Raw genomic sequence first — 26,754 nt, 5'->3', positions numbered from 1 at the left:
CAACTACACATTCCACCGATGATCTTTGTTAATCAAGAATCTGTATACTTCAGTCTTCAAAATATTCAATGACCCTGCCTCCACCTCTCTGAGGGAGAGATTTCCAAAGATTCACAACCTTCTGAGAGAAAGAAATTCTCCTATTCCCCGTCTTAAATGGGAGACCATTATTTTTAAATTGTATCCCCTCATTCTAGTCTCTCTCATAAGGGGACCATTCTTTCAGCATCCACCGTGTCAAGTCCCTTCAGAATCTTGTATGTTTCAATAAGATCACCTCTCATTCTTCGAAACTCCATTCGATACAGGCCCAACCTGACCAACATTTCCTTGTAAGATAACACCCCGTCCCAGTTATCAATTGAGTGAACATTCTCTGAACTGCGTCTAATGTAATTTTGTCCTTTCTTAAACAAGGAGACCAAAACTGTGTACACTACCTAGGTTTCTGAGACAGCACCTACCAAACCCATGACCCATGAGCAGCAAATACCTGGGAACCCCACTACCTGGAGGTTCCCCTCCAAGTCACTCACCATTCTGACTTGGAAATATATCGGCGTTTCTTCACTGTCGCTGGGCCAAAATTTGGAATTCCCTTCCTAACAGCACTGTGGGTGTTACCTACACAATGCCTGCAGCGGTTCAAGAAGGCAACTCACCACCACCTTCTCAAGAGCAACGAGGGATGGGCAGTAAATACTGCCCTAACCAGCAACGCTCACATCCCCAAAGCGAATAAAAATAACTTCAGATATGGTTTCACCAAGGCTTTGCACAACTGTAGCAAAACATCCCGACTTACATATTTAATTCCTCTTGCAATGAACAATGGCGTATTTCATGTTTGGCATTATTTGTTGCCCATCCCTAGTTGCTTTAAGAGTCAGTTCATGTGGCAGCAGAGCGGTTAGCACTGTTGCCCCACAGCTCCAAGGTCCCAGGTTCAATTCTGGCCTCAGGTTACTGTCTATGTGGAGTTTGCACTTTCTCCCCGTGTCTGCGTGGGTTTCCTCCGCGTACTCCGGTTTCCTCCCACTGCCCAAAGAAGTGTAGGTTAGGTGGATTGGCCATGCTAACTGCCCTTAGTGTCCAAAAGGTTAGGCGGGGTTACTGGGTTAGGGTGGAGGTGTAGGCTTAAGTAGGGTGCTCTTTCCCCCCCCCCCATCAAAGTACGCATCCAGCCCAGTGGTGGTAGCCACATTGAAGACGTGGAGCCAAATGAGGCAACATTTCGGCCTAACTAAAATGGCCTCCATCTATGGTAACCACACATTTCCGCCAGTCAGGCTTGAAGCCACCTTTAAAAAATGGAGACAGGATGAGGGGACACTGGCGGTTAGGGACCTTTACATAGAGGACAGACTTGCAACCTTGGACGTGCTGACGGAGGACTTGGATCTGTCAACGGGACAGGAGCTCGGGCACCTCCAAATTAAATACTTTCTCTGCAAGAAAACGGCAAAGTACCCCAAGGCCCCGAGAGACACCCTACTGGAGGAACTAATCAACATTGACCGTAAGGAGGGGGGAAACTGGGAACATATCGGAAAGGGGAGGACGAAGTGGAGATGGAAGTGGGTTGGGGGACTCTGGAACGAAGCACTGAGCAGGGCAAACGCCACCTGCGCAAGGTTAAGCCTCATGCAGTTTAAAGTGGTGCACAGAGCTCACCTGACCAGAATCCGAATGAGCAGGTTCTTCCCAAAGGTGAAGGATAAATGTGAATGGTGCCAGGGAGGCCCGGCCAACCATGCCCACATGTTCTGGGTCAGCCCCAGACTTGTCAGGTTCTAGGCAGCCTTGGATAATGTTGCTTTGAATAACACAGGCTGCTACTTGATGCAGTCTTAACTAAAGGATGCTCCAGACTCTGAAATGAGTTCAACGTGTTTATTAAACTATTAACACAGTTCTCAAATGAGTTTGACGTTCTGCTAATCTAACTGTACCAGCTTGCTTTAAGCCACGTGCTGGGGTGTGATGCTGCTGATCAACCCTGTCTAACTCTCCAGATGTTTGTCTGGGAAGAGGCAGGGTGTGAGTGCCTCATCCCTTTTATAGTGTTTACGTCATGCCCCCTTGTGGTGATGCTGCCTCTGAGTGTCCTGACTGCCTATTGGTTGTGTCCTATTCTGAGTGTTCATTGGTTGCATGTTTGCATATCATGACAACGGCAACACTAAGAGGGGAACTAAACTACCAATGAGGGAAGGGGAGGGAGGGGTGACCATTGTAAATAGGACATATGCAAATACCAGATACACTTGAGCTGTTACTCTGTTAAAAATTGGAAATACTGATAGAATAAAAAAAAAAAAAACCTAGTGTAGCGCACAAAGACTCCGAGAGACGAACAGAGTGAAGTCGATGAGGCTTTATTAAGCGTGACTGTTCCCCCGCAGTTCAGTAGTAGACTGGCCTGCGGGGGAGGACTCCTGGTTCTTATACTCCGCCTTCAGGGCGGAGCTAGAGGTAAACGGCCAACCAGGACCCGGGATCTGTCAGCCAATGACATCACGGCTTCACAGTCCCACATGACCCCTAATGCATACTACCACATTCACCCCTTGTTAAAAATGAACCCGGCGGGGTGATGCTTCGCATGGTGGTAAGGGTTTACAAGGCTGGTCCTGGGAGGAAAACCTTCGCATGTTATTACAGTATGTACAAGGTTTTTTTTGTTTCGAACTATTTACAGTAATCGTCAGGAGAAAAAGACAAAATGTTCTCATTAAAAGTCCACATATTGTAGTGTTAGATCGACGCCACGAGTCGGTCGGGCGGTCTGGTCGTCCGTGTCGATCGCCTCGGCCCCGGTGGTGGTGGTGGTGCTTGTTCCGGTGTTGTCGTCTCCGGGAGCCTTACGGTTTCAGCTTGGGCTTCACTCCTGGTCGGGCCTGGGAGGAGGACCGATCCTCCTGGGAAGGGGGTGGTCGCGGAGTGCGGCGGTGGCAGGGAGGGGGTGATTGGTGTCGGGGGTGTGTGTGTGTTGCCGGCGGGCGCCAGGTCTCGCAGGGAGACCGTGTCCTGTCGGCCGTTGGGGTACTCCACATAAGCGTACTGCGGGTTCGCGTGAAGGAGGTGAACCCTTTCGACCAACGGGTCCGACTTGTGCGCCCGCACATGTTTTCGGAGCAAGATGGGTCCTGGGGCCGCCAGCCAGGTCGGCAGCGACGTTCCAGAGGAGGACTTCCTGGGGAAGACAAGGAGGCGCTCATGAGGCGTTTGGTTAGTGCTAGTACACAGTAGTGACCGGATGGAGTGGAGGGCGTCCGGGAGGACCTCCTGCCACCGTGAAACTGGGTGGTCCCTGGACCGTAGGGCCAGTAGGACGGTCTTCCAGACCGTGCCGTTCTCCCTCTCTACTTGCCCGTTCCCCCGGGGGTTGTAGCTGGTCGTCCTGCTCGAGGCTATACCATTGCTGAGCAGGAACTGGCGCAGCTCGTCACTCATGAAGGAGGACCCCTTGTCGCTGTGGACGTATGCGGGGCAACCGAACAGTGTGAATATGGTGTTCAGGGCTTTAATGACTGTGGCCGCGGTCATGTCAGGGCAGGGGATGGCGAATGGGAAGCGGGAGTACTCGTCCACCACATTAAGGAAGTATGTGTTGCGGTCGGTGGAGGGGAGGGGTCCTTTGAAATCCAGACTAAGGCGTTCAAAGGGGCGGGAAGCCTTAATCAGGTGCGCACCATCCGGCCTGAAAAAATGCGGTTTGCACTCTGCGCAGATGTGGCAGTTCCTTGTGACTGTACGGACCTCCTCCAAAGAGTATGGGAGGTTGCGGGACTTAATAAAGTGGTAGAACCGAGTGACCCCCGGGTGGCAGAGGTCCTCGTGGAGGGTTTGGAGGCGGTTAATTTGTGCGTTGGCACATGTGCCGCGGGATAGGGCATCGGACGGCTCGTTCAACTTTCCGGGACGATACAAGATCTCGTAGTTGAAGGTGGAGAGCTCGATCCTCCACCTTAAGATCTTGTCGTTTTTGATTTTGCCCCGCTGTGCATTATCGAACATGATGGCTACCGACCGTTGGTCCGTGAGGAGAGTGAATCTCCTGCCGGCCAGGTAATGCCTCCAATGTCGCACCGCTTCCACTATGGCTTGGGCTTCCTTTTCCACTGAGGAGTGGCGGATTTCTGAATCGTGGAGGGTTCGGGAGAAAAAGGCCACGGGTCTGCCCGCTTGGTTAAGGGTGGCCGTGAGAGCTACGTCTGAGGCGTCGCTCTCGACCTGGAAGGGGAGGGACTCGTCGATGGCGCGCATCGTGGCCTTTGCGATATCCGCTTTGATGCGGCTGAAGGCCTGGCAAGCCTCTGTCGACAGAGGGAAGGTCGTGGTCTGTATTAGGGGGCGGGCCTTGTCTGCATACTGGGGGACCCACTGGGCGTAATATGAAAAGAACCCCAGTCAGCGTTTTAGGGCTTTTGAGCAGTGCGGGAGGGGAAATTCCATGAGGGGGCGCATACGTTCGGGGTCGGGGCCTATTATCCCATTGCGCACTACGTAGCCCAGGATGGCTAGCCGGTTGGTGCTAAAAACGCACTTGTCCTCGTTGTACGTGAGGTTCAAGGCTTTAGCGGTCTGGAGGAATTTTTGGAGGTTGGCGTCGTGGTCCTGCTGATCGTGGCCGCAGATGGTTACATTGTCGAGATACGGGAACGTGGCCCGCAACCCGTGTTGATCAACCATTCGGTCCATCTCCCGTTGGAAGACCGAGACCCCGTTTGTGACGCCAAATGGGACCATTAGGAAGTGGTATAATCGCCCGTCTGCCTCGAAGGCTGTGTACTTGCGGTCACTTGGGCGGATGGGGAGCTGATGGTAGGCGGACCTGAGGTCCACGGTGGAGAAGACCTTATATTTGGCAATCTGATTGACCATGTCGGATATGCGGGGGAGAGGGTACGCGTCTAGTTGTGTGTACCTGTTGATGGTCTGGCTATAGTCTATGACCATCCTTTGCTTCTCCCCTGTCTTTACTACTACCACCTGTGCTCTCCAGGGACTATTGCTGGCCTGGATTATGCCTTCCTTCAGTAGCCGCTGGACTTCGGACCGAATGAATGTCCGGTCCTGGGCGCTGTACCGTCTGCTCCTAGTGGCGACGGGTTTGCAATCCGGGGTGAGGTTTGCAAACAACGATGGGGGTTGAACCTTGAGGGTTGCGAGGCCGCAGATAGTGAGTGGGGGTATTGGGCCGCCGAATTTGAAGGTTAGGCTCTGTAGATTGCACTGGAAGTCTAATCCCAGTAATGTGGGGGCGCAGAGTTGGGGAAGGACGTAGAGCCTGAAGTTTTTGAACTCCCTCCTTTGCACCGTTAGGGTAACTATGCAGAAGCCTTTGATCTGTACGGAGTGGGATCCTGCAGCTAGGGAAATCTTTTGTGCGCTGGGATAGGTGGTCAAAGAACAGCGTCTTACCGTGTCGGGGTGGATAAAGCTCTCCGTGCTCCCGGAGTCGACCAGGCATGGTGTCTCATGCCCGTTTATCAGCACCGTTGTCGTCGTCGTCTGGAGCGTCCGGGGCCGTGCTTGGTCCAGCGTCATTAAAGCCAGACGTGGTCGTAATGGTTGAGCGTCTTCTTCGAACCCCGTGGAGCCGTCGACACTGGGGTCCGTTGTTGCCGTCCAAGATGGCGTCGGGGTGGACAAAATGGCCGCCCCCATGCGTCGCACAGGTCTGGGGTGGTCCAAGATGGCGGCGCCCCTCCTCCCCTCGTGGTGGCCGGGACCCAAAATGGCGGCACCTGCGGGTCGCACATGGGGCGCTGGGGGGGTTGGGGAGCGTTAGGAACACACAGGACTCCCTCTTCTCTGGGGACAGCGGTGGCTGGGACCCAAAGTGGTAGCGCCGGCGGGTCATACATGGGGCGCAGGGGGGGGGGGGGTTGGGGATCGTTAGAGACGCGCAGAACTCCCTCTTCTCCGGGGAGAGCGGGGGTCGGGACCCAAAGTGGTTGTGCCTGCGGGTCGTACATAGGGCGCTGGGGGGGTTGGGGAGCGTAAAAGGCGTGCAGGGATCCCTGTTCTCCTGGGACAGCGGCGACCTCCCGGGACCGGCACACAGCCGCAAAATGGCCCTTTTTCCCGCAGCTCTTACAGATCGCTGCGCGGGCCGGGCAGCGCTGCCGGGGGTGTTTCGCCTGGCCGCAGAAATAGCAGCGGGCGCCCCCGGTGCGACTTGGCGTTTGAACCGCGCAAGCCTGTGGGGTGTCCGGGGGGGGGGGGGTGGGTTTGTCGCGACGGGTGCGTACGGAGCCCAATGGGCTGCCGCGCGGTCGGGGCCGTAGGCGCGGGCGTTTCGCGCGGCCACGTCCAGGGAGGCTGCTCGGGCCCGTGCCTCTGAGAGTCCTAGCGACTCTTTTTCTAAAAGTCTTTGGCGGATTTGGGAGGAGTTCATACCTGCCACAAAAACATCGCGCATTAACATGTCCGTGTGTTCATTTGCGTTCACCGGCGGGCAGCTGCAGGCCCGTCCCAAAATTAGTAGCGCGGCGTAGAATTCATCTATCGATTCTCCGGGACTTTGCCGTCTCGTTGCGAGTTGATAGCGAGCGTAGATCTGGTTTACTGGGCGAACATAGAGACTTTTTAGTGCTGCGAACGCCGTCTGGAAATCCTCTGCGTCTTCGATGAGAGAGAAAATCTCCGTGCTTAACTTCGAGTGCAGGACCTGTAGTTTTTGGTCTTCTGTGACCCGGCCGGGGGCCGTTCTGAGGTAGGCCTCGAAACAAGTCTGCCAGTGCTTGAAAGCTGCTGCTGCGTTCACTGCGTGGGGGCTGATCCTCAGGCATTCCGGGATGATCCTGAGCTCCATAGTCCTTTAGTCACGCTTAATAAATTGTAGCGCACAAAGACTACGAGAGACGAATAGAGTGAAGTCGATGAGGCTTTATTAAGCGTGACTGGCCTGCGGGGGAGGACTCCTGGTTCTTATACTCCGCCTTCAGGGCGGAGCTAGAGGTCAACGGCCAACCAGGACCCGGGATCTGTCAGCCAATGACATCACGGCTTCACAGTCCCACATGACCCCTAATGCATACTACCACACCTAGTTATAACAAGTTATAAAATATATAATATAATCTTTATTATTGTCACAAGTAGGCTTACATTAACACAGCAATGAAGTTACTATGAAAATCCCCTAGTCGCTACATTCCGACACCTGTTTGGGTACACAGAGGGAGAATTCAGAATGTCCAATTCACCTAACAGCACATCTTTAGGGACTTGTGGGAGGAAACCCACACAGACATGGGGAGAACATGCAGACTCCGCACAGACAGTGACTCAAGCGGGAATTGAACCTGGGAGCCTGGTGCTGTGAAGCAACAGTGCTAACCACTGTGCTATCATGCCGCAGTGTTGGTGTAAGAACTGGATGAAAAGATCCCAGAATGGAACCCTGACTCAAAAAATCAAAATCTTTACTTTTTTAAAAATAGAACGTGGAGCAACAAAGTCACCGGACCACTAATTAGTTTAACAACAAGAAAAAAAACAGTTATTGGACTTGAAAAATTGGGTTATGATACAATACTCCTTTACTATCCCCTTAGCTTAACAAATGCACACATTTTATGATTAACACAGATAACAAAGTACATCTTAACTTCAATGACCTCAGTAACACAAAGTCCCTTTAAGCACGCAGATTGGCTGTTGTCAAATGCACACTCCGCTTTGAACTCAACTTAGTGTCTGTGGATTTCTCTTCCGAATTTCCCCAGATGATTGTCTCATGAGGGTTTTCAAACTCCAGTCCCAAAATATGCTTTAAAATCTTCTTTCACAATCATGCTTTCCATTCGGGGTATACGTTTAAAATCTTGTCCAGGTGTTCCAAATGACTCTTTTAAACAAAGCTTCCACTTTTAACAGTGGATCCAGTATCCAAGTTTTACACCATCCCCTTTAGGTTTTCTTTGTCATTTTAAAAATAAATTTAGAGTACCCAATTATTTTTTTTCCAATTACGGGAAATTTAGCGTAGCCAATCCATCTATCATGCGCATCTTTTTGGGTTATGGGGGCGAGACCCACGCAGACACAGGGAGAATGTGCAAACTCCACACGGACAGTGACCCGGGGCCGGGATTGTGCCCGGGTCCTCAGCCGCCATGAGGCTCTTTGTCTTTACTTTTGTACAAACTATTCACAATTAATTTAACTCACGATTCCCAGACTTTGTTAAAATGGCATCAAACTTTTGATTTACTTCTGAAGTCTGCTTTGCCACTTTAAATCTGGTTACTGCATTTCTGTTTTTAACTCCGAACAATTTGTTTATTGTTCCTTGAATTCTTCTGAACAATAGCTTGCTCTCTGTTGTCTTGATTTCAGTCAACGTAAGACATTTTTTCTGTCCTAATTCCCTGGTTATCTGGACAGTAACTGCTTCTTTGTTAAGTCTGCTTCTTTGCAGCTCCTGTCCTGTCTAACCTTCTGGCAGAGTTCTTAGATGTCCACTCTTTGACTCCACTTTTTAGCTGCAATGTATCCACACTAAAACTTTTCTACCTTACAAGGCCACCAGTTGCTAAGCAACCACTGCTAGTTTATTTGCTCTTCATGCCGTAACCCTCCCTAAGCACAATAGCATAAGAACAGGAGTTGGCCATTCAGACCCTTGATTCTGTCTTGCTATTTAATGAGATTGTGGCTGATCTGTGACCTAACTCCACTTGCCTTTGGCCCATATCCCTTAATATCTTAGCTTAACAAAAATCTATCTCAGAGTTAAAATTAACAACCGTTCTAGCTTCAACAGCTGTTTGTGGGGGAGAGTTCCAAACCTCTACTATCCTTTGTGTGAAGAAGTTCTTCCTAACATCTCTCCTGAATGGTCTAGCCCTAAGTTTTCAACTGTGCCTCCTAGTTTTAGAATCTCCAACTAGTGGAAATCTTTATCTACCCGGTCTTTCCCTGTTAATATCTTGAATACCTCGATCAGATCACTCCATAATCTTCTAATTTCTAGAGAAAATGGGTCTAATTTGAGTAATCTCTCCTCGTAACTTAACCCCTGTAGTCCAGGTATCATTTTTGGAAACCTACGTTGCACTTCCTCCAAGACCAAAATATCCTTCCTCAGGTGTGGTGCCCAGAACTGCTCACAGTACTCCCAAGTGGGATTTAAGCAGGGTTTTGTACAGCTGCAGCATAACCTCAAGTCTTTATACTCCAATCCTCTAGGTATAAAGGTGAGCCTTCCATTAGTCTTTCTGATTATTTTCTGCACTTGTTCCTGACATTTTAATTATCTAAGCATCTGAACCTCCAAGTCTCTTTGGACACCCACTTACCTAACCTCTTTCCATTTGGAAAGTACTCTGCCCTATCCTTTTGTGGTCCAAAATATATATCTTCACACTTGCTTACGTTGAATTCCATCTGCCACAATATTGCCCATTCACCGAGTCTGTCAATATCTCCTTGCAGTTTTATGCTATCATCTAGACTGTCTACAATGCCACTAACTTTGTATCATCAGCAAATTTGGATATATGACTTTCTACGCCATCATCCAAGTCATCAATGAATAATGTGAATAATTGAGACCCCAACACATGTCCCTGTGGTACACCACTAGTCATCTCCTGCAAATTGCTGGCTGCCACTCAACCAATTTCCTAACCATCTCAATAATTTGCCCTAATCTCCATGGGCTTCCACCTTAGTTAACAGTCTCCTGTGTGGGACATTATCAAACCACATCCACTATCTTAGTCACCTCATCAAAAAAATTCAATAAGATTAGTCAGGCATGACCTTCCCTTCACGAAGCCATGCTGGCTCTCCCTGATTGGTCAAAATATTATAAGGTGTCCAGTTACCCCATCTCTGATTAGATTCCAACAATTTACCCACCACAGATGTTAGGCTAACCTACCTGTAATTCCCTGGTTTTCCCCTTTCACCCACACATACAAACACCGTTGCCCGGGATGAATCTAACTGTAGGTTGTACCCTTCCTTCCATAGAAACATTAAACTAAACTCACTTAAAACTGTACCTTATGAAGAATGTTTACCATTACAAATATAACTACCTTTGTTTTCTTATCAGGAAGTACTCTTTAACAGTGTTTGTAGTGGCCTGTATAATTTTATACATTTTTTTTGTGAATGTACACAGAAGAAATACTCATGGTGTCCCGAGAAAAAAGATTGAACAAATGAAGGAACGATATGAGAGGAATATGACTGTTGCCAAAGTGCTGCGTGCCTAAAAGGCAGACTGAAATAACAAAGTTGCTCTTTGGAAGAGGAACAGAAGCCATACCGGGAAGAGTCTGTACAAACTAAGCACATGGAGACTTTAATGCTCGTTGCTCAAATCCTCAACTACCTGCCAAGATAGATAGATCCAGCAAACTCCCATTTTAAACAAATTTAAACAAACTGGTTTTGAAGATTTTATTTTCAATTTGAGGTAAGGACATTTCAGAAAAGAAAGCAGAACATTGACCTCTTCAGGGCTTTAATCACAATGTAAAAGTGACAAATGTGACAAACAGATTTTATTCCTTAGCAATTTTTGCTGAGTACAATTTGATAAACGTTTTAAGATGATCACAATTGATGAACCAGAAGTTATTGTAACAAACCACTGTGATGCAAATTTTCCTGCAGGTATTTTCCAGCATTTATATCATTACAACGTTTTGCAATGGTAAAATGCATTTATTTTTCAATTGCTTTGTCTGTTAATTGTATTTTAGAAGAAGTTTAAATTGTGGAATCCATATAGCAATTTTTACTCCTAATTGTAGATGTGTAATTCAAATCGCAAACTTCGGATTGTCCTCATTAGGTTACATCAATAGTTAACCAGAAAATGTTAGAAGAATTAAAACCACTTCTAACTTCTGGGTAACTGTTGTGCAGACCCACATTAAACCCCCAAGGGCCTGCCCCCACCGTCAAGGGATTACACACTCAAACAGGAACTCCCAACCCATGTGATTTCCCCCCACCCTCACAGGGACTCTTCATCCCCCGAGGCCCAACCTGACTCCCGACCAAGGCCCAAACTGACACCATCCCACGAGGCCCAATCCAACAACTCTCCCGAGGTCCGACCCACCCCGGGTGAGCCCCGATCCTTCTACACTCAATCCTAGGCCCTGGATACAGAGTGCACTGCCCGGATGTCGCCCGGCCCGAGTTGGAAAGTTGGGATTTCGGGTAAGAAACTCGGAATGGAGCGGCAGACTAACTCTGATTGCCACTCCGAGGAGTTCAGACCCAAAATTTGCAGTTTGCAATTATTATCCATCCATTCTCAGGATGTAGGAACTTACTGCCTGTCCATGACCCTATCTTTAGTACCCCAGAGAAGGTAGTGCTGAGTCATCTTAAACTGCTGTGTTTGTTATTCATTGTAGCAGTTTAATACAGCTGAGTGGATTACTAGGCCAGAAGACAGTTAAAGTTAACCCTGTTAGTGTTTGACTAGAATTTACATCAGCACCACATAGATTAAAGATGTCAGCTTTCCTACCCTAAAGACATTAGTTTAGTTTTTTAAATATATGACCAACCAACCATTTCATGGTTACTTTTATTGGCGTCAACTTTTCATTTCCAGGTTTGATTCATTTCATTATTTTTTGTATTTGTATTTTCTAACCACTTTTGTAGATACGTTTTATAATATGTGAATAGATTGGGACCAAACATTGGAAGATTAAACTATTTTGTTGCTTTTCACATGTTTCATTGGATTCTTAAGCACAAGGTTATCCACGTTTGCATGATCAACTTCATTTTAAAGAGAATTGGGTACAGTGTCGAGATACATCTGTGCAAATGTGAAGATGCGCACCTCCAGGTTGAAGTTAATGCTAATATCACACCAGACTGGCAAAGAGCTCTTTGGAAACCCACTTCAAATCCGATGTAAAGCAGAATACTCCAGATGTTAGAAATTATAAATAAAAACAGAAAATGCTGAATGTACTCTGGGCGCCATGATGGGACAGAGATTAAGACTGTTGCCTCACAGCGCCAGGGTCCCAGGTTCGATTCTGACCTCGGGTGACTGTGTGGAGTTTGCACTTTCTCCCCATGGATACGTGGGTTTCCTCCAGGTTCTCCGGATTCCTCCCACAGTCCAAAGATGTGCAAGTTAGGCCATGCTAAATTGCCCAAAAAGTTAGCTGGGGTTACGAGGCTAGGAGTGGGTGATTGGGCCTCGGTAGGGTTCTCTAACGCAGTGATCTTCAAAGTCGGGGGCACAACCCGCGGGTGGGTCACGGAGCCGTCCGTCGCGCCGCTCCTGATTGCGCAAATTCGCGCACCACAGCCGAAGCAACCGGCTTTTAACTATGCTGGCTGTGAGCGGCCTTTTTACCATATTAAAAAAATGTGGCCGCACTGCGTGTGTGTGCCCGCTCATTGGTGTGCATGCGCAGAGTTTTGCGCATGCGCACCGATGAGCGGGCACGCATGCGCAGTGCGGCCACATTTTTTTTATATGGTAAAAAGGCAGCTCGCAGCCGGCATAGTTAAAAGCCGGCTGCTGCTCACGTTGCCCGGTTCGGAAGTGCTCGGTTCTTCTGAACGAAGCTAAGGCCGAGTTTCCCCCCCCCCCCCCCCCCCCCCCGGCGACTAGCACCATCGGACCAACCCGCAGAGATCCAGCGGCATGTTCTCCACCCGGGAACTCGCCTGTATCTACAGCGTGCTCACCCTGCACGACGACGAGGTCACCGTAACCGAAGACAAACTCAATGCCCTGATTAAAACAGCTGGTGTGACCATTGAGCCTTTCTGGTCTAGTCTGCTTGCCAAGGCATTGACTAATATTGACATCAATAGTCTGATGTTGGTGCTGGTCATCGTGCCCTAGCTGCTGCAGCAGTTGTTTCCACCGCTGCCCCTGTTGCTGCTGAAGAGAAAAAGGAAGAGAAGGAACAGAAAGAATCTGCAGAGTCTGCCAATGACATGGGCTTTGGTCTCTTTGATTAAATGTGCCGTGCAACAACATTGTTACAATTTACAAAAAATAAATAAAAATTGAATATAAAAGCCGGCTGCTGCGGCTGAAGACCGTAAATTTACGCAACCGGAGACGCAGAAGATTAAAAAAGAAAAAGGAAGAGAAGGAGCAGCAAGAATCTGAAGAGTCTGCCGATGTCATAAGAACATAAGAACTAGGAGCAGGAGTAGGCCATCTGGCCCCTTGAGCCTGCTCCGCTATTCAATGAGATCATGGCTGATCTTTTGTGGACTCAGCTCCACTTTCCGGCCCTTAATCCCTTTATTCTTCAAAAAACTATCTATCTTTATCTTAAAAACATTTAATGAAGGAGCCTCAATTGCTTCACTGGGCAAGGAATTCCATAGATTCACAACCCCTTGAGTGAAGAAGTTCCTCCTAAGCTCAGTCCCAAATCTACTTCCCCTTATTTTGAGGTTATGCCCCCCTGGTTCCGCTTTCACCCGCCAGTGTAAACAACCTGCCTGCATCTATCCTATCTATTCCCTTCATAATTTTATATGTTTCTATAAGATCCCCCCCGGATCCTTCTAAATTCCATGAGTACAGTCCCAGTCTACTCAACCTCTCCCCGTAATCCAACCCCTTCAGCTCTGGGATTAACCTAGTGAATCTCCTCTGCACACCCTCCAGCGCCATACGTCTTTTCTCAGCTAAGGAGACCAAACCTGAACACAATACTCCAGGTGTGGCCTCACTAACACCTTATACAATTGCAGCATAAACTCCCTAGTCGTAAACTCCATCCCTCTAGCAATGAAGGACAAAACTCCATTTGCTTTCTTAATCACCTGTAAACCAACTTTTTGCGCCTCATGCACTAGCACACCCAGGTCTCTCTGCACAGCAGCATGTTTTAATATTTTATCATTTAAATAATAATCCCTTTTGCTGTTATTCCTACCAAAATGGATAACCTCACATTTGTCAACATTGTATTCCATCTGCCAAATCCTAGCCCATTCACTTAACCTATCGAAATCCCTCTGCAGACTTCCGGTATCCTCTGCACTTTTTGCTTTACCACTCATCTTAGTGTCGTCTGCAAACTTTGACACATTGCACTTGGTCCCCAACTCCAAATCACCTATGTAAATCATGAACAATTGTGGGCCCAACACTGATCCCTGAGGGACACCACTAGCTACTGATTGCTAACCAGAGAAACACCCATTAATCCCCACTCTTTGCTTTCTATTAATTAACCAATCCTCTATCCATGCTACAACTTTACCCTTAATGCCACGCATCTTTATCTTATGCAGCAACCTTTTGTGTGGCATCTTGTCAAAAGTTTTCTGGAAATCCAGATATATCACATCCATTGGCTCCCCGTTATCTACCGTCCTGGTAATGTCCTCAAACATTTCCACTAAATTAGTTAGGCACGACCTGCCCTTTATGAACCCATGCTGCATCTGCCCAATGGGACAATTTCCATCCAGATGCCTCGCTATTTCTTCCTTGATGATAGATTCCAGCATCTTCCCTACTACCAAAGTTAAGCTAACTGGCCTATAATTACCCGCTTTCTGCCTTCCTCCTTTTTTAAACAATGGTGTCACGTTTGCTAATTTCCAATCCGCCAGGGCCACCCCAGGGTCTAGTGAATTTTGGTAAATTATCACTAGTGCATTTGCAATTTCCCTAGTCATCTCTTTTAGCACTCTGAGATGCATTCCATCAGGGCCAGGAGACTTGTGTACCTTTAGCCCCATTAGCTTGCCCATCACTACCTCCTTGGTGATAACAATCATCTCAAGGTCCTCACCTGTCACAGCCTCATTTCCATCAGTCACTGGCATGTTATTTGTGTCTTCCACTGTGAAGACCGACCAAAAAACCTGTTCAGTTCCTCAGCCATTTCCCATTTCCTCATCTCCCATTATTAAATCTCTCTTCTCATCCTCTAAAGGACCAATATTTACCTTAGCCACTCTTTTTTGTTTTATATATTTGTAGAAATTTTTACTATCTGTTTTTATATTCTGAGCAAGTTTACTCTCATGATCTATCTTATTCTTCTTTATAGCTTTTTTAGTAGCTTTCTGTTGCCCCCTAAATATTTTCCAGTCCTCTAGCCTCCCACTAATCTTTGGCACTTTGTATGCTTTTTCCTTCAATTTGATACTCTCCCTTAATTCCTTCGATATCCACAGTCGATTTTCCCTCTTTCTACCGTCCTTCCTTTTTGTTGGTATAAACCTTTGCTGAGCACTGTGAAAAATCGCTTGGAAGGTTCTCCACTGTTCCTCAACTGTTTCACCATAAAGTCTTTGCTCCCAGTCTACCTTAGCTAGTTCTTCTCTCATCCCATTGTAATCTCCTTTGTTTAAGCACAAAACACTAGTGTTTGATTTTACCTTCTCACCCTCCATCTGTATTTTAAATTACACCATATTGTGATCGCTCCTTCCGAGAGGATCCCTAACTATGAGATCATTAATAAATCCTGTCTCATTACACAGGACCAGATCTAGGACCATTTGTTCCCTCTTAGGTTCCATTACATACTGTTCGAGGAAACTATCGTGGATACATTCTATAAACTCCTCCTCAAGGCTGCCTTGACCGACCTGGTTAAACCAATCGACATGTAGATTAAAATCCCCCACGATAACTGCTGTACTATTTCTACATGCATCAGTTATTTCTTTGTTTATTGCCTGCCCCACCATAATGTTACTATTTGGTGGCCTATAGACTACTCCAATCAGTGACTTTTTCGCCTTACTATTCCTGATTTCCACCCAAATGGATTCAGCCTTATCCTCCATAGCACCGATGTCATCCCTTACTATTGCCCAGATGTCATCCTTAAATAACAGAGCTACACCACCTCCCTCACCATCCACTCTGTCCTTCCGAATAGTTTGATACCCTTGGATATTTAACTCACAGTTGTGACCATCCCTTAACCATGTTTCAGTAATGGCCACTAAATCATAGTCATTCACGATGATTTGCGGCATCAACTCATTTACCTTATTCCAAATACTACGAGCATTCAGGTAAAGTACACTTATGTTGGCTTTTATACCTCTATTTTGAATCTTAACACCTTGATCAGTAACCTCTCCTACGTTATATTTCCTCTTAACTTTTCTCCTAATTTTCCTTGTCGTTGAACCCATATCTTCATGTAACAACCTGCCGCGTCGCTTTTCATTTATGTTTTTACTTCCCGTTTTATTCCTTTTAGTATTACTGGGCCTATTCACTGAGCTCCCCTCAGTCACTGTACCTTGTACTGTCGCCCTTTTTGATTTTTGATTGTGGCTTCTCTGCCTTACACTTTCCCCCTTACTGCCTGTTGTTTCTGTCCCTGTTTTACTACCTTCCGACTTCCTGCATCGGTTCCCATCCCCCTGCCACATTAGTTTAAACACTCCCCAACCGCTCTAGCAAATAGCCCCCCTCGGACATCAGTTCCTGTCATGGGCTTTGGTCGCTTTGATTAAATGTGCTGTGCAACAACATTGTTACAATTTACAAACAATAAATAAAAATTGAATATATAAGCCGGCTGCTGCGGCTGAAGACCGCAAATTTGTGCACCCGGAGACGCAGAAGATTAAAAAAAAAATTCTATGTAATCTTCCTGTCTGAGGGAGGCAGAGAGCAGGTCACGGCCCCCGAACATCGCCATCACGTGCTTTGGCCGCGATTGTGATTCTTCCATTTTGTCAGCAGCAAACAAGGTAAGGGAAAATGGTGGGTCACGAAGGTCGGCCGGCGTGGGTCGCGAAGGTCGGCCGGCGTGGGTCGCGAAGGTCGGCCGGCGTGGGCCGTGAATGTCGGTCGGCGTGGGTCCCGAAGGTTGGCCAGTTGGTAAAAATGGGTCCCCGGAAAAAATGTTTGAAAAACACTGCTCTAACGGAGCAAGGGCCGTGCAGATTCAATGGGCCGAATGGCCTCCTTCTACACTGTAGAGATTCTATAATTCTATACTCAGCGGGTCAGGCAGCATCTGTGCAGAGGACCACAGCACTGAGTCTTCCAAGGAGAGGCCATCACCCTCAGATTACCATTCTGCACCTATCTCGTACATTGCCCTGGAGCTCTGGTTTTCTCAGCCAGACTTCTGAACCAGGCCTCTTCAGAAATTTCCTGAAAAAAGACTGGGAGTCCTCTGTTGTAGTGCAGCATCATTCAGGGAAGCCAGGCTTGCTCCCTTTTTACCAGTAATTAGAGAGTTTAAAGGTCCCACCGCCACTCAAGCTGCAGAGAGGATTGGGGGAAGGGTGGCAGATGGGTGGGTGAGCGGGTAGAGTGGATCAGGAGTTAGAACTGGTTTTGACCCATCTAACCTCTCCGAGAATTTCATAGAATTTTCATTGCAGCAGGAGGCCATTCAGCCCAACAAGTCTGCCCCGGTCCTTGGAAAGAACACCCCACCCAAGCACACACCTCCACCCTATCCTCGTAACCCAACCTAACCTTTTTGGACACTAAGGGCAATTTAGCATAGCCAATCTACCTAATCTGCACAGCTTCTTTTTTTTAACAAACAATTTTATTGAGGTATATTTGGCATTGTAAACAGTAATAATATACATTAGTGTGAAAATATCAATTACAAAAACACAGTGCAAATAATAGTTCCTCTCTCGCAAATAGACCCGCCTATTCTTCCCCCCCTACTCTACACTATTCTACCCCCCTCCCATCCGCTGACGATTAGTTCCCCGCGAAGAAGTCGATGAATGGTTGCCACCTCCAGGCGAACCCCGATAGTGATCCTCAGAAGGCGAACTTGATCTAATCTGCACATCTTTGGACTGTGGGGGGAAACCGGTACACCCAGAGGAAATCCACGCAGACACGTGGAGAACGTGCAGACTCCGCCAATGTATGAAGGCTGTTAAACGTGATCATGATGCCCCCGGAAAGTAGGGAGGTGGAGGTAGTGGTCGCAATGGACACAGAGAAGGCCTTTGATCGAGTAGAGTGGGAAAATCTGTGGCAGATACAGGGACGGTTTGGATTTGGGCGGGGCTTTGTTGACTGGGTCAGGTTGCTGTATCAGGCTCCTGTGGTGAGTTTACGGACGAATAGGACAACATTGGACTATTTTAGGCTGCATCTCCCCACTGTTGTTCGCATTAGCCATAGAGCCGCTGACAATTGCACTGAGAGCCTCAAGGGGCTGGAGGGGGCTGGTCCGGGGGGGTGGGTGGGGGGCGGGGGGGGGGGGAGCACAAAGCAGATGACCTACTCCTGTATATGTCAAACCCAGCAGGTAGCATGGAAGAAATCATGAGGATTCTGGGGGAATTTGGCCAGTTTTCGGGGTATGAACTAAATATGGGGAAAAGTGAGATTTTTACGGTCCAGGCAAGGGGGCAGGAGAGGCGACTGGGGGAGCTGCCGCTTAGAGTGGTAGGGGGAAGCTTTCGATACCTCGGCATCCAAGTGGCATGGGAATGGGAACGGCTGCACAAGCTAAATCTGGCCCGACTCGTCGACCAAATGAAGGACGATTTTCGGAGGTGGGACACTGTCACTAGTCGGGTGGGTGCAGGCATTGAAGATGACGGTCCTCCCGAGATTCCTGTTTGTGTTCCAGTGTCTCCCCATCTTTATCCCACGGTCCTTTTTTAAACGGGTCAACAAAGTGATCACTGGCTTTGTGTGGGTGGGAAGACCCCACGGGTAAGGAGGGGGATGCTTGAGCGGAGCCGGGGAGAGGGCGGGCTGGCGCTACCAAACTTCAGTAACTACTATTGGGTGGCGAATATAGCCATGATCAGGAAGTGGGTGGTGGGGGAGGGGTCGGTGTGGGAGCGTGTAGAGGCGGCTTCATGCAAGGGCACCAGCTTTGGGGCGTTGATAACGGCCCCTCTGCCGTTCCTGTCAGCACGGTACTCCACCAGCCCCGTGGTGGTGGCGGTCCTGAGAGTCTGGGGGGAATGGAGGAAGCATGTGGGAGCAGCATCGGTCTGGTCTCTAATTTGTAATAATCACCGGTTTGCCCCGGGAAGGAAGTTTTGGAGATGGCAGGGTGCAGGGATTGTGAGGATGGAGAATATGTTTATAGAGGGGAGCTTTCCTAACCTGAGGAAGCTGGAGGAGAAATTTGGATTGGCGAGGGGAAATGACTTCAGGTACCTGCAGGTGCGGGACTTCCTACGCAATCAGGTTTCAACCTTCCCGCTCCTACCACCAAGGGGGATACAGGACAGGGTGGTTTACAGAGGGTGGGTGGGAGAAGGGAGGGTCTCTGACATTTACAAGGAACTTATGGGATCAGAGGAGATGCAGACCGAGGAGCTGAAGCACAAGTGGGAGGAGGAGCTGGGAAGAGAGATAGAGGATGATCTATGGGTGGACGCGTTGAGTAGATGGGTTCACAACATGTGCCAGGCTCAGCCTGATACAATTCAAGGTCGTTCACCGGGCTCACATGACAGTGGCCCGGAAGAGCAGGTTCTTTGGTGTGGAAGACAGGTGTGCAAAATGTGCAGGAGGGCCAGCGAACCATGTCCACATGTTCTGGACATATCCAAAGCTTAGGGGATTCTGGCTGGGGTTTGCAGATGTCATGTCCACAGTGTGAAAAGCAAGGGTGGCACCGAGTCCAGAGGTGGCAATTTTCGGGGTGTCGGAAGATCCGGCAATCCAGGAGGAGAAAGACGTTCTGGCCTTTGCTTCCCTGGTAGTCCGGAGACAGATATTATTAACTTGGAGGGACTTAAAGCCCCCGAAGTTGGAGACCTCGCTATCGGACATGGCTAGCTTTCTCTGTTTGGAGAAAATCAAGTTCGCCTTGAGAGGGTCACTGTTAGGGTTCGCCCGGAGATGGCAACCGTTCGTCGACTTCTTTGTGGAAATGTAATCGTCAGCTGAAGGGTGGGGGGGGGGGGGGGGGGGGGTAGTTTAGCTTATAGTAGGGGGTTAATAAAGGTGGGACCTGTAAGGGAGGAAGACGACTTTGGCACTATGTTTATAGATTCATATATATACACCAGTATATCATGGTGCAGACACACACTGATGGACACACAGTGGGACCAATCAACATACACAACACCATAGCCAATCACCAGTGAGAGCACACGCACTATAAAGACAGGGGACATCAGAGTTCCCGCTCATTCGAGTAGCAGCTAGCTAGGAGCACAGAGCTCACAGCCTGCAACACAGACATTCACCATGTGCTGAGTGCATCAATTGGTTGGGACAAGGCAAAGGTCTTTAGTTAAAGCTGTTATCGTATTTACCCACAGTTCAAGTATGTTTAAATAGTTAACCTTTTAATAAAATAGTGTTGCACTACTTCAAGTGTTGGTGACCTGTATGTGACCCAGAACACCCAACACATCATGATACCAGGTGTGGTTGCATACTAGCACTTCTTAGACCGACCTGCAAGTGATCTGTCTTCCGCCAGCATTCCGTCATCCTGTAACATGGACAACATCAGCCCGCTGCCGCCGCTCCGCATCGCCGGCAAACTCGGGGCCAACTGGAAGATTTTCAAACAGCGCTTCCAGCTCTACCTCGAAGCCACGAACAGGGAGGGCGCCTCGGACACCAGAATGATTGCTCTTCTCCTCTCCACGGCCGGGGACCATGCCATCCACATTTTCAACTCTCTCACCTTCGCAGATGACGAAGACAAGACGAAGTTCAAGACGGTTCTCCTCAAATTTGACACTCACTGCAGCGTAGAGGTGAATGAAAGTTTTGAACGCTACGTGTTCCAGCAGCGTTTGCAGGGCAAGGACGAACCTTTCCAATCCTTTCTAATACACCTCCGCATCCTTGCGCAATCTTGCAGCTACGGGCCCACCTCTGACTCCATGATACGCGACCAGATCGTTTTCGGTGTTCAGTCGGACCCCCTACGTCAGCAGCTCCTCAAAGTAAAGCAACTCACCCCAGCGACCGCCATCGAGACCTGATATTGTTACAACAGGATGCCGTTTGGGATCATATCGGCGTCAGAAGTGTTCCACAGGATCATGGAACAAATGATGGAAGGTATTGAAGGTGTTCGCGTCTATGTTGATGACATAATCATTTGGTCCACCACCCTGCAGGAGCATATCAGTCGCCTCCAGCGCGTGTTCAAACACATACGGGAGCAGGGCCTACGCCTCAACAGAGCCAAATGCTCCTTCGGCCAGACGGAACTCAAGTTCCTAGGGGACCACATCTCCCAGTTGGGTGTGCGGCCGGATGCGGACAAGGTGGCTGCCATCACAGCCATGAAAAAGCCAGAGGACAAGAAGGCGGTCCTCCGATTTCTGGGCATGGTCAACTTCCTAGGGAAGTTCATCCCTAACCTCGCCTCTCATACCACAGCTCTCAGGAACTTGGTCAGGAAGACGACAGACTTCCAATGGCTTCCTGCCCATGAGAGCAAATGGACAGAACTTAAAACCAAACTTACCACGGCCCCGGTATTGGCCTTTTTTGATCCAGCGAAAGAGACACAAATTTGACCGATGCCAGCCAATCTGGCATTGGGGCAGTGCTCCTGCAACGCGATGAGGCCTCACCATGGGCCCCCGTTGCATATGCGCCACACGCCATGACCCCCACGGAACAGCGCTACATGCAGATAGAAAAGGAGTGCCTGGGCCTGTTGACCGGTGTCGTCAAATTTCATGATTATGTGTACGGCCTTCCCCAATTCACCGTCGAGACCGACCATCGCCCGCTGGTCAATATAATACAAAAAGACTTGAACGCATTCTGCTAAAACTCCGCGATACGACTTTCAGCTCGTATACACCCCGGGCAAAGACCTGATCATAGCCGACGCTCTGTCCAGGGCAGTCAACACCCCGTGTGACCCAGCGGGATTCGTCTGCCAGGTTGATGCCCATGTGGCCTTCGTGGCCTCCAATCTAACGGCCACGGATGAACGCCTTGTCTAAATTCAACGCGAGACTGCGGCTGACCCCCTGCTACAGTGTGTCATGCGCCACCTAACAGGCGGGTGGCTCAAGGGCCAATACCCGCAGTTCTACAACATCAGAGACGATCTGGCGGTAGTCGATGGTGTCCTCCTGAAGCTGGACCGCATTGTTATCCCGCACAGCATGCGCCAGCTCGTCTTGGAACAGCTACACGAGGGCCATCTTGGCGTGGAGAAGTGCCGCTGACGGGCCCGCGAGGCAGTGTACTGGCCCGGCATCAATGACGACATCGCCAACACAGTGCTCAACTGCCCCACCTGTCAGCGGTTCCAGCCGGCCCAACCACGTGAGACCCTACAACCCCATGAGTTGGTCACGTTCCCTTGGTCCAAGGTCGGCATCGACCTGTTCCACGCGCTGGGCAGGGACTATGTTCTGATCGTAGACTATTTTTCAAACTACCCGGAGGTGTTACGTTTGCACAACATCACATCGTCTGCAGTCATCCGTGCCTGTAAGGACACCTTTGCTCGTCACGGCATCCCACTCACTGTGATGTCGGACACTGGCCCCTGCTTCGCAAGCCAGGAATGATCCAACTTTGCCAGGAGGTACAACTTTGTGCATGTGACATCCAGTCCCCTGTGTCCCCAATCCGATGGCAAAGCGGAGAAGGGCGTCCACATAATCAAACGGCTCCTCTGCAAGGCTGCCGATGCGGGATCCGACTTCTACCTCGCCCTGCTGGCCTATCGCTCGGCCCCACTGTCCACTGGCCTGTCGCCAGCCCAGCTGCTCATGGGTCGCACCCTGAGGACGACGGTGCCGTCCATTCACATCCCAGACCTGAACCACGCTCCGGTCCTTCAACGAATGCAGCTGTCTCGTGCACAGCACAAGGCGGCTCATGACTCCCGTTCAGCTGATCTCCCTGCTCTGGCTCCAGATGACAACATCCGCATCCATCTTCCGGATGGTGGCTGGTCTGCAACTGCTGTGGTTCTTCGGCAGGTGGCTCCCTGCTCGTTCCTGGTTCATCTACCGGATGGTTCCATTCTGTGCCGTAATCGGCGTGCCCTTCATCTCGTTCCGCACTCGCTACGTGATCCTCCGCCAGTGCCACGCCCTCCTGTTGTCCCTGACCTGGACTATGCAGAGATTCCGGTTACTCTGCATCATCCTCACTCTGACGCAGTCCAGCCCGCTCCTCAGCTGGTGGCTCCTGACCCACCCTTGAGGCGGTCAACCAGAATTTGTTGCCCACCTCAGAGACTTAATTTGAGAACTTTGCACTAATGGACTCTCTGGTCTGTTCTGTTCTTCCGTTTAATCGTTCAAGTGGTTTGTATATAGTGTTCATCTCGTTATTTGTGTGACACACTGTTTTTTTCTGCACCAGGCACCTTCCCATGTAAATAGCTTAGTTTTATGTACATAGTCCTGTAAATATTTCGCACGCACATAGTCAGGAACATTCACCACACACTATTTATTGTCACACATGCACATTTTTTTATATAAAAGGGGGGGATGTCATAACATACACCAGTATATCATGGTGCAGACACACACTGATGGACACACAGTGGGACCAATCAACATACACAACACTGCAGCCAATCACCAGTGAGAGCACACACATTATAAAGACAGGGGACATCAGAGTTCCCGCTCATTCGAGTAGCAGCTAGCTAGGAGCACAGAGCTCACAGCCTGCAACAGACATTCACCATGTGCTGAGTGCATCAACTGGTTGGGACAAGGCAAAGGTCTTTAGTTAAAGCTGGTATCGTATTTACCCACAGTTCAAGTATGTTTAAATAGTTAACCTTTTAATAAAATAGTGTTGCACTACTTCAGGTATTGGTGACCTTATGTGATCCAGAACACCCAACACATCATATTGTTTATTTTGTTGTCGCTGTAAAACCACAATATACCTCAATAAAATGTTTATCAAAAAAAAAAGTTGTGGGGGTTGAGTTGGGCCTTGGCGGGGTGAGTAGTGATAGGGTTGGGCTTTGTTGGGGTGGGTATAAGAGTTGTGAGATAAGCTTTGGAGAAGGGAGGAGTCGCAAGTTGGGAGTGGCAGTGAGACCACATTGGGAGGGGAAGAGTCCTGTGCAGGGTTTTGTGGTGAGGGGGTATCTGTTGAGGGAAGAAGTGCCCCGTGGCGGGGCAGTCAAGGGGTGGGTGCAGTTCTGCAAGGGGGAATCCCATGGAGGTTGGGTGTCCCCGTGGAGGTGGGGGCGTCTCAATGGGGGACAGGATAGACATGCGGAGGGGGGGGGAAGAAAGAGTCCCCAGGACTGGGGGGGAGGCCCCTGTGGGTGTCAGGTGTGTGTGTGGGGAGGGAGGGGGGGGGGGGGGGTCTGTTAGATTAGGTTTAAATTTCTGGATCACCATTGCTGTAAGACAATCAGAACTATCTGAAGTTTGCAAAGTAAATCGCATTTTCGGATGTTGCCCAGCACAGGACAATTACAGGGGTGTCCACTCTCCCCACTACTGTTTGCCCTGGCCATAGAGTTCTTGGCAATGGCGTTTAGGTCATCAAATGCCTGGCGGGGATAGTGAGAAGGGGGCTGGAGCATAGGGTTTCACTCTACGCGGACGACTTGCTACTTTACATAACAGACCTGGTTTAGTGGGGGGGGGGGTGGCTGGGATCATGGAGATATTGGAGGAATTTGGTCGGTTCTCGGGCTACAAATTAAACATAGGTAAGGGTGAGGTGTTCGCGATCCAGGCACGGGGGCAGGAGAGGAGACTGAGGGAGTTACCAATTAAAGTGGTGGGAAGGAGTTTTAGGTACCTGGGGATTCAGGTGACAAGGGACTGGGGTCAGCTTCATAAGTTAATTTTGGGCAGGGCGGTTGAGCAAATGAAAGGGGACTTCCGCAGGTGGGACGTGCTCCCGCTGTCATTGGTGGGAAGGGTACAGACTGTGAAGTTGACAGTCCTCCGAGATTGCTATTGTGTTTCAATGTCTCCCAATTTTTATCCCTAAGGCATTTTTCTGGAAGATGAACGCGGTGATCTCGGGTTTTGTATGGGCTGGTAAGGCCCCGAGGGTGAAGAAGATCCTTCTGGAACCGGGGCGTGCGGTGGGGGGCTTGGCCCTTCCAAATTTTATTAATTATTACTGGGTGTGAATATATCGGTGGTTCAGAAGTGGGTAGTGGGGGAGGGGCGGTGTGGGAGCGAGTGGAGGCGGCATCGTGTAAGGGTACGAGTTTGGAGGCTTTGTTAACGGCACCTCTGCCATTCTCGCCGGCTCGGTACTCCCCAAGCCCAGTGGTGGTGGCAGCCCTGAGGGTGTGGGGGCAGCATATGAGACTGGAGGGGGTGTCGGTGTGGTCACCGATAGTGATAACCACCATTTTGTTCCGGGAGGGCTGGACAGGGGCTTTAGGAGGTGGCAGCGGGCAGGGATTGAGAGATTTGGTGATCTCTTCATTGAAGAGGGTTTTCCGAGACTGGAGAGATTAGATTAGTTTGAGTTACCGGGTGGGAATGGATTTCGGTACCTCCAGGTACGGGACTTTGTCCGGAGGCAGGTTCCAAGCTTCCCTCGCTTGCCTCTAAGGGGACTACAGGATAAGGTGATGTCAAAAACAGGGGTTGAGGAGGGGAGGGTCTCGGAAATATATAAGGAATTGAAAGAGTTGGGAGGGGAGTTGGAAGCCGGACTATGGGAAAAGGCCTTGAGGAGAGTCAATTCATCCTCGTCGTGTGCCAGGCTTAGCCTGATCCAGTTCAAGGTGGTCCACAGGGCTCATATGACTACGGCCAGGTTGAGTAGGTTTTTTGAGGAGGTGGAGGACAGATGTGGGCGGTGTGGGAGAAGTCCAGTGAATCATGTACATATGTTTTGGGCGTGTCCGAAGCGGAGGGGATTTTGACAGGGATTCTCAGATGTCGTGTCAGAGGTCCTGGAAGGGTGGGTTGCCCCAAGGGAATGCATTCCGGTATATGCAACTGAGGGCTTTTACGAGGCAACAGGTGAGGGAATTCCCGCAGCTCCCGATGCAGGAGGTGCAGGACAGAGTGATCTCAAAGACATGGGTGGGGGACGGTAAGGTGTCAGACATATATAGGGAGATGAGAGACGAGGGGGAGATTATGGTAGACGAGCTGAAAGGGAAATGGGAAGAAGAGCTGGGGAGGAGATTGAGGAGGGGCTGTGGGCTGATGCCCTAAGTAGGGTAAACTCATCGTCCTCGTGTGCTAGGCTAGGCCTGATACAATTTAAGGTGTTACACAGGGCGCATATGACTGGAACACGGCTTAGCAAATTTTTTGGAGTAGAGGATAGGTGTGCGAGATGCTCGAAAAGCCCAGCGAATCACACCCACATGTTCTGGTCATGTCTGGCACTACAGGGGTTTTGGGTGGGGGTGACAAAGGTGCTTTCGAAGGTAGTGGGGGTCCAGGTCGAACCAAGCTGGGGGTTGGCTATATTTGGGGTTGCAGAAGAGCCAGGAGTGCAGGAGGCGAGAGAGGCCGATGTTTTGGCCTTTGCGTCCCTAGTAGCCCGGCGCAGGATACTGTTGATGTGGAAGGAAGCCAAGCCCCCGGGTGTGGAGACCTGGATAAATGATATGGCAGGGTTTATAAAGCTGGAACGGATTAAGTTCGTCCTAAGGGGATCGGCTCAAGGGTTCACCAGGCGGTGGCAACCGTTCGTCGAATACCTCACAGAAAGATAGAGGGAATGGAAAAGAAGAAGACAGCAGCAGCAGCCCAGGGGGGGAGGAACCAGAGGGATTCTCAGGGATGTTAATATATAAGTATAATATGTATAGGGTGTTGTTATAGATAATTGTATATTGGGCTGTTAAAACATATTTTTGGAGAATATTTATC

General features: G+C 49.4%; 1 protein-coding gene across 1 annotated transcript in view; it reads left to right on the top strand.

The window, feature by feature from the left end:
- LOC140391934 (NEDD4-binding protein 2-like 1) overlaps positions 1–11,724 on the top strand; it is a 31,528-nt gene extending 19,804 nt beyond the window's left edge. The window contains exon 5 of the mRNA XM_072476995.1: positions 10,148–11,724. Coding sequence (XP_072333096.1) covers positions 10,148–10,241 — 94 coding nt within the window. The 3' untranslated portion in view covers positions 10,242–11,724. The remainder of the gene's footprint in view (positions 1–10,147) is intronic.
- Positions 11,725–26,754: the final 15,030 nt, after the last annotated feature.

The sequence above is a fragment of the Scyliorhinus torazame genome, chromosome 15, assembly GCF_047496885.1.
Source record: "Scyliorhinus torazame isolate Kashiwa2021f chromosome 15, sScyTor2.1, whole genome shotgun sequence".
Classification (NCBI taxonomy): Eukaryota; Metazoa; Chordata; class Chondrichthyes; order Carcharhiniformes; family Scyliorhinidae; genus Scyliorhinus; species Scyliorhinus torazame.
This window is presented reverse-complemented; position numbering and strand designations above follow the sequence as displayed.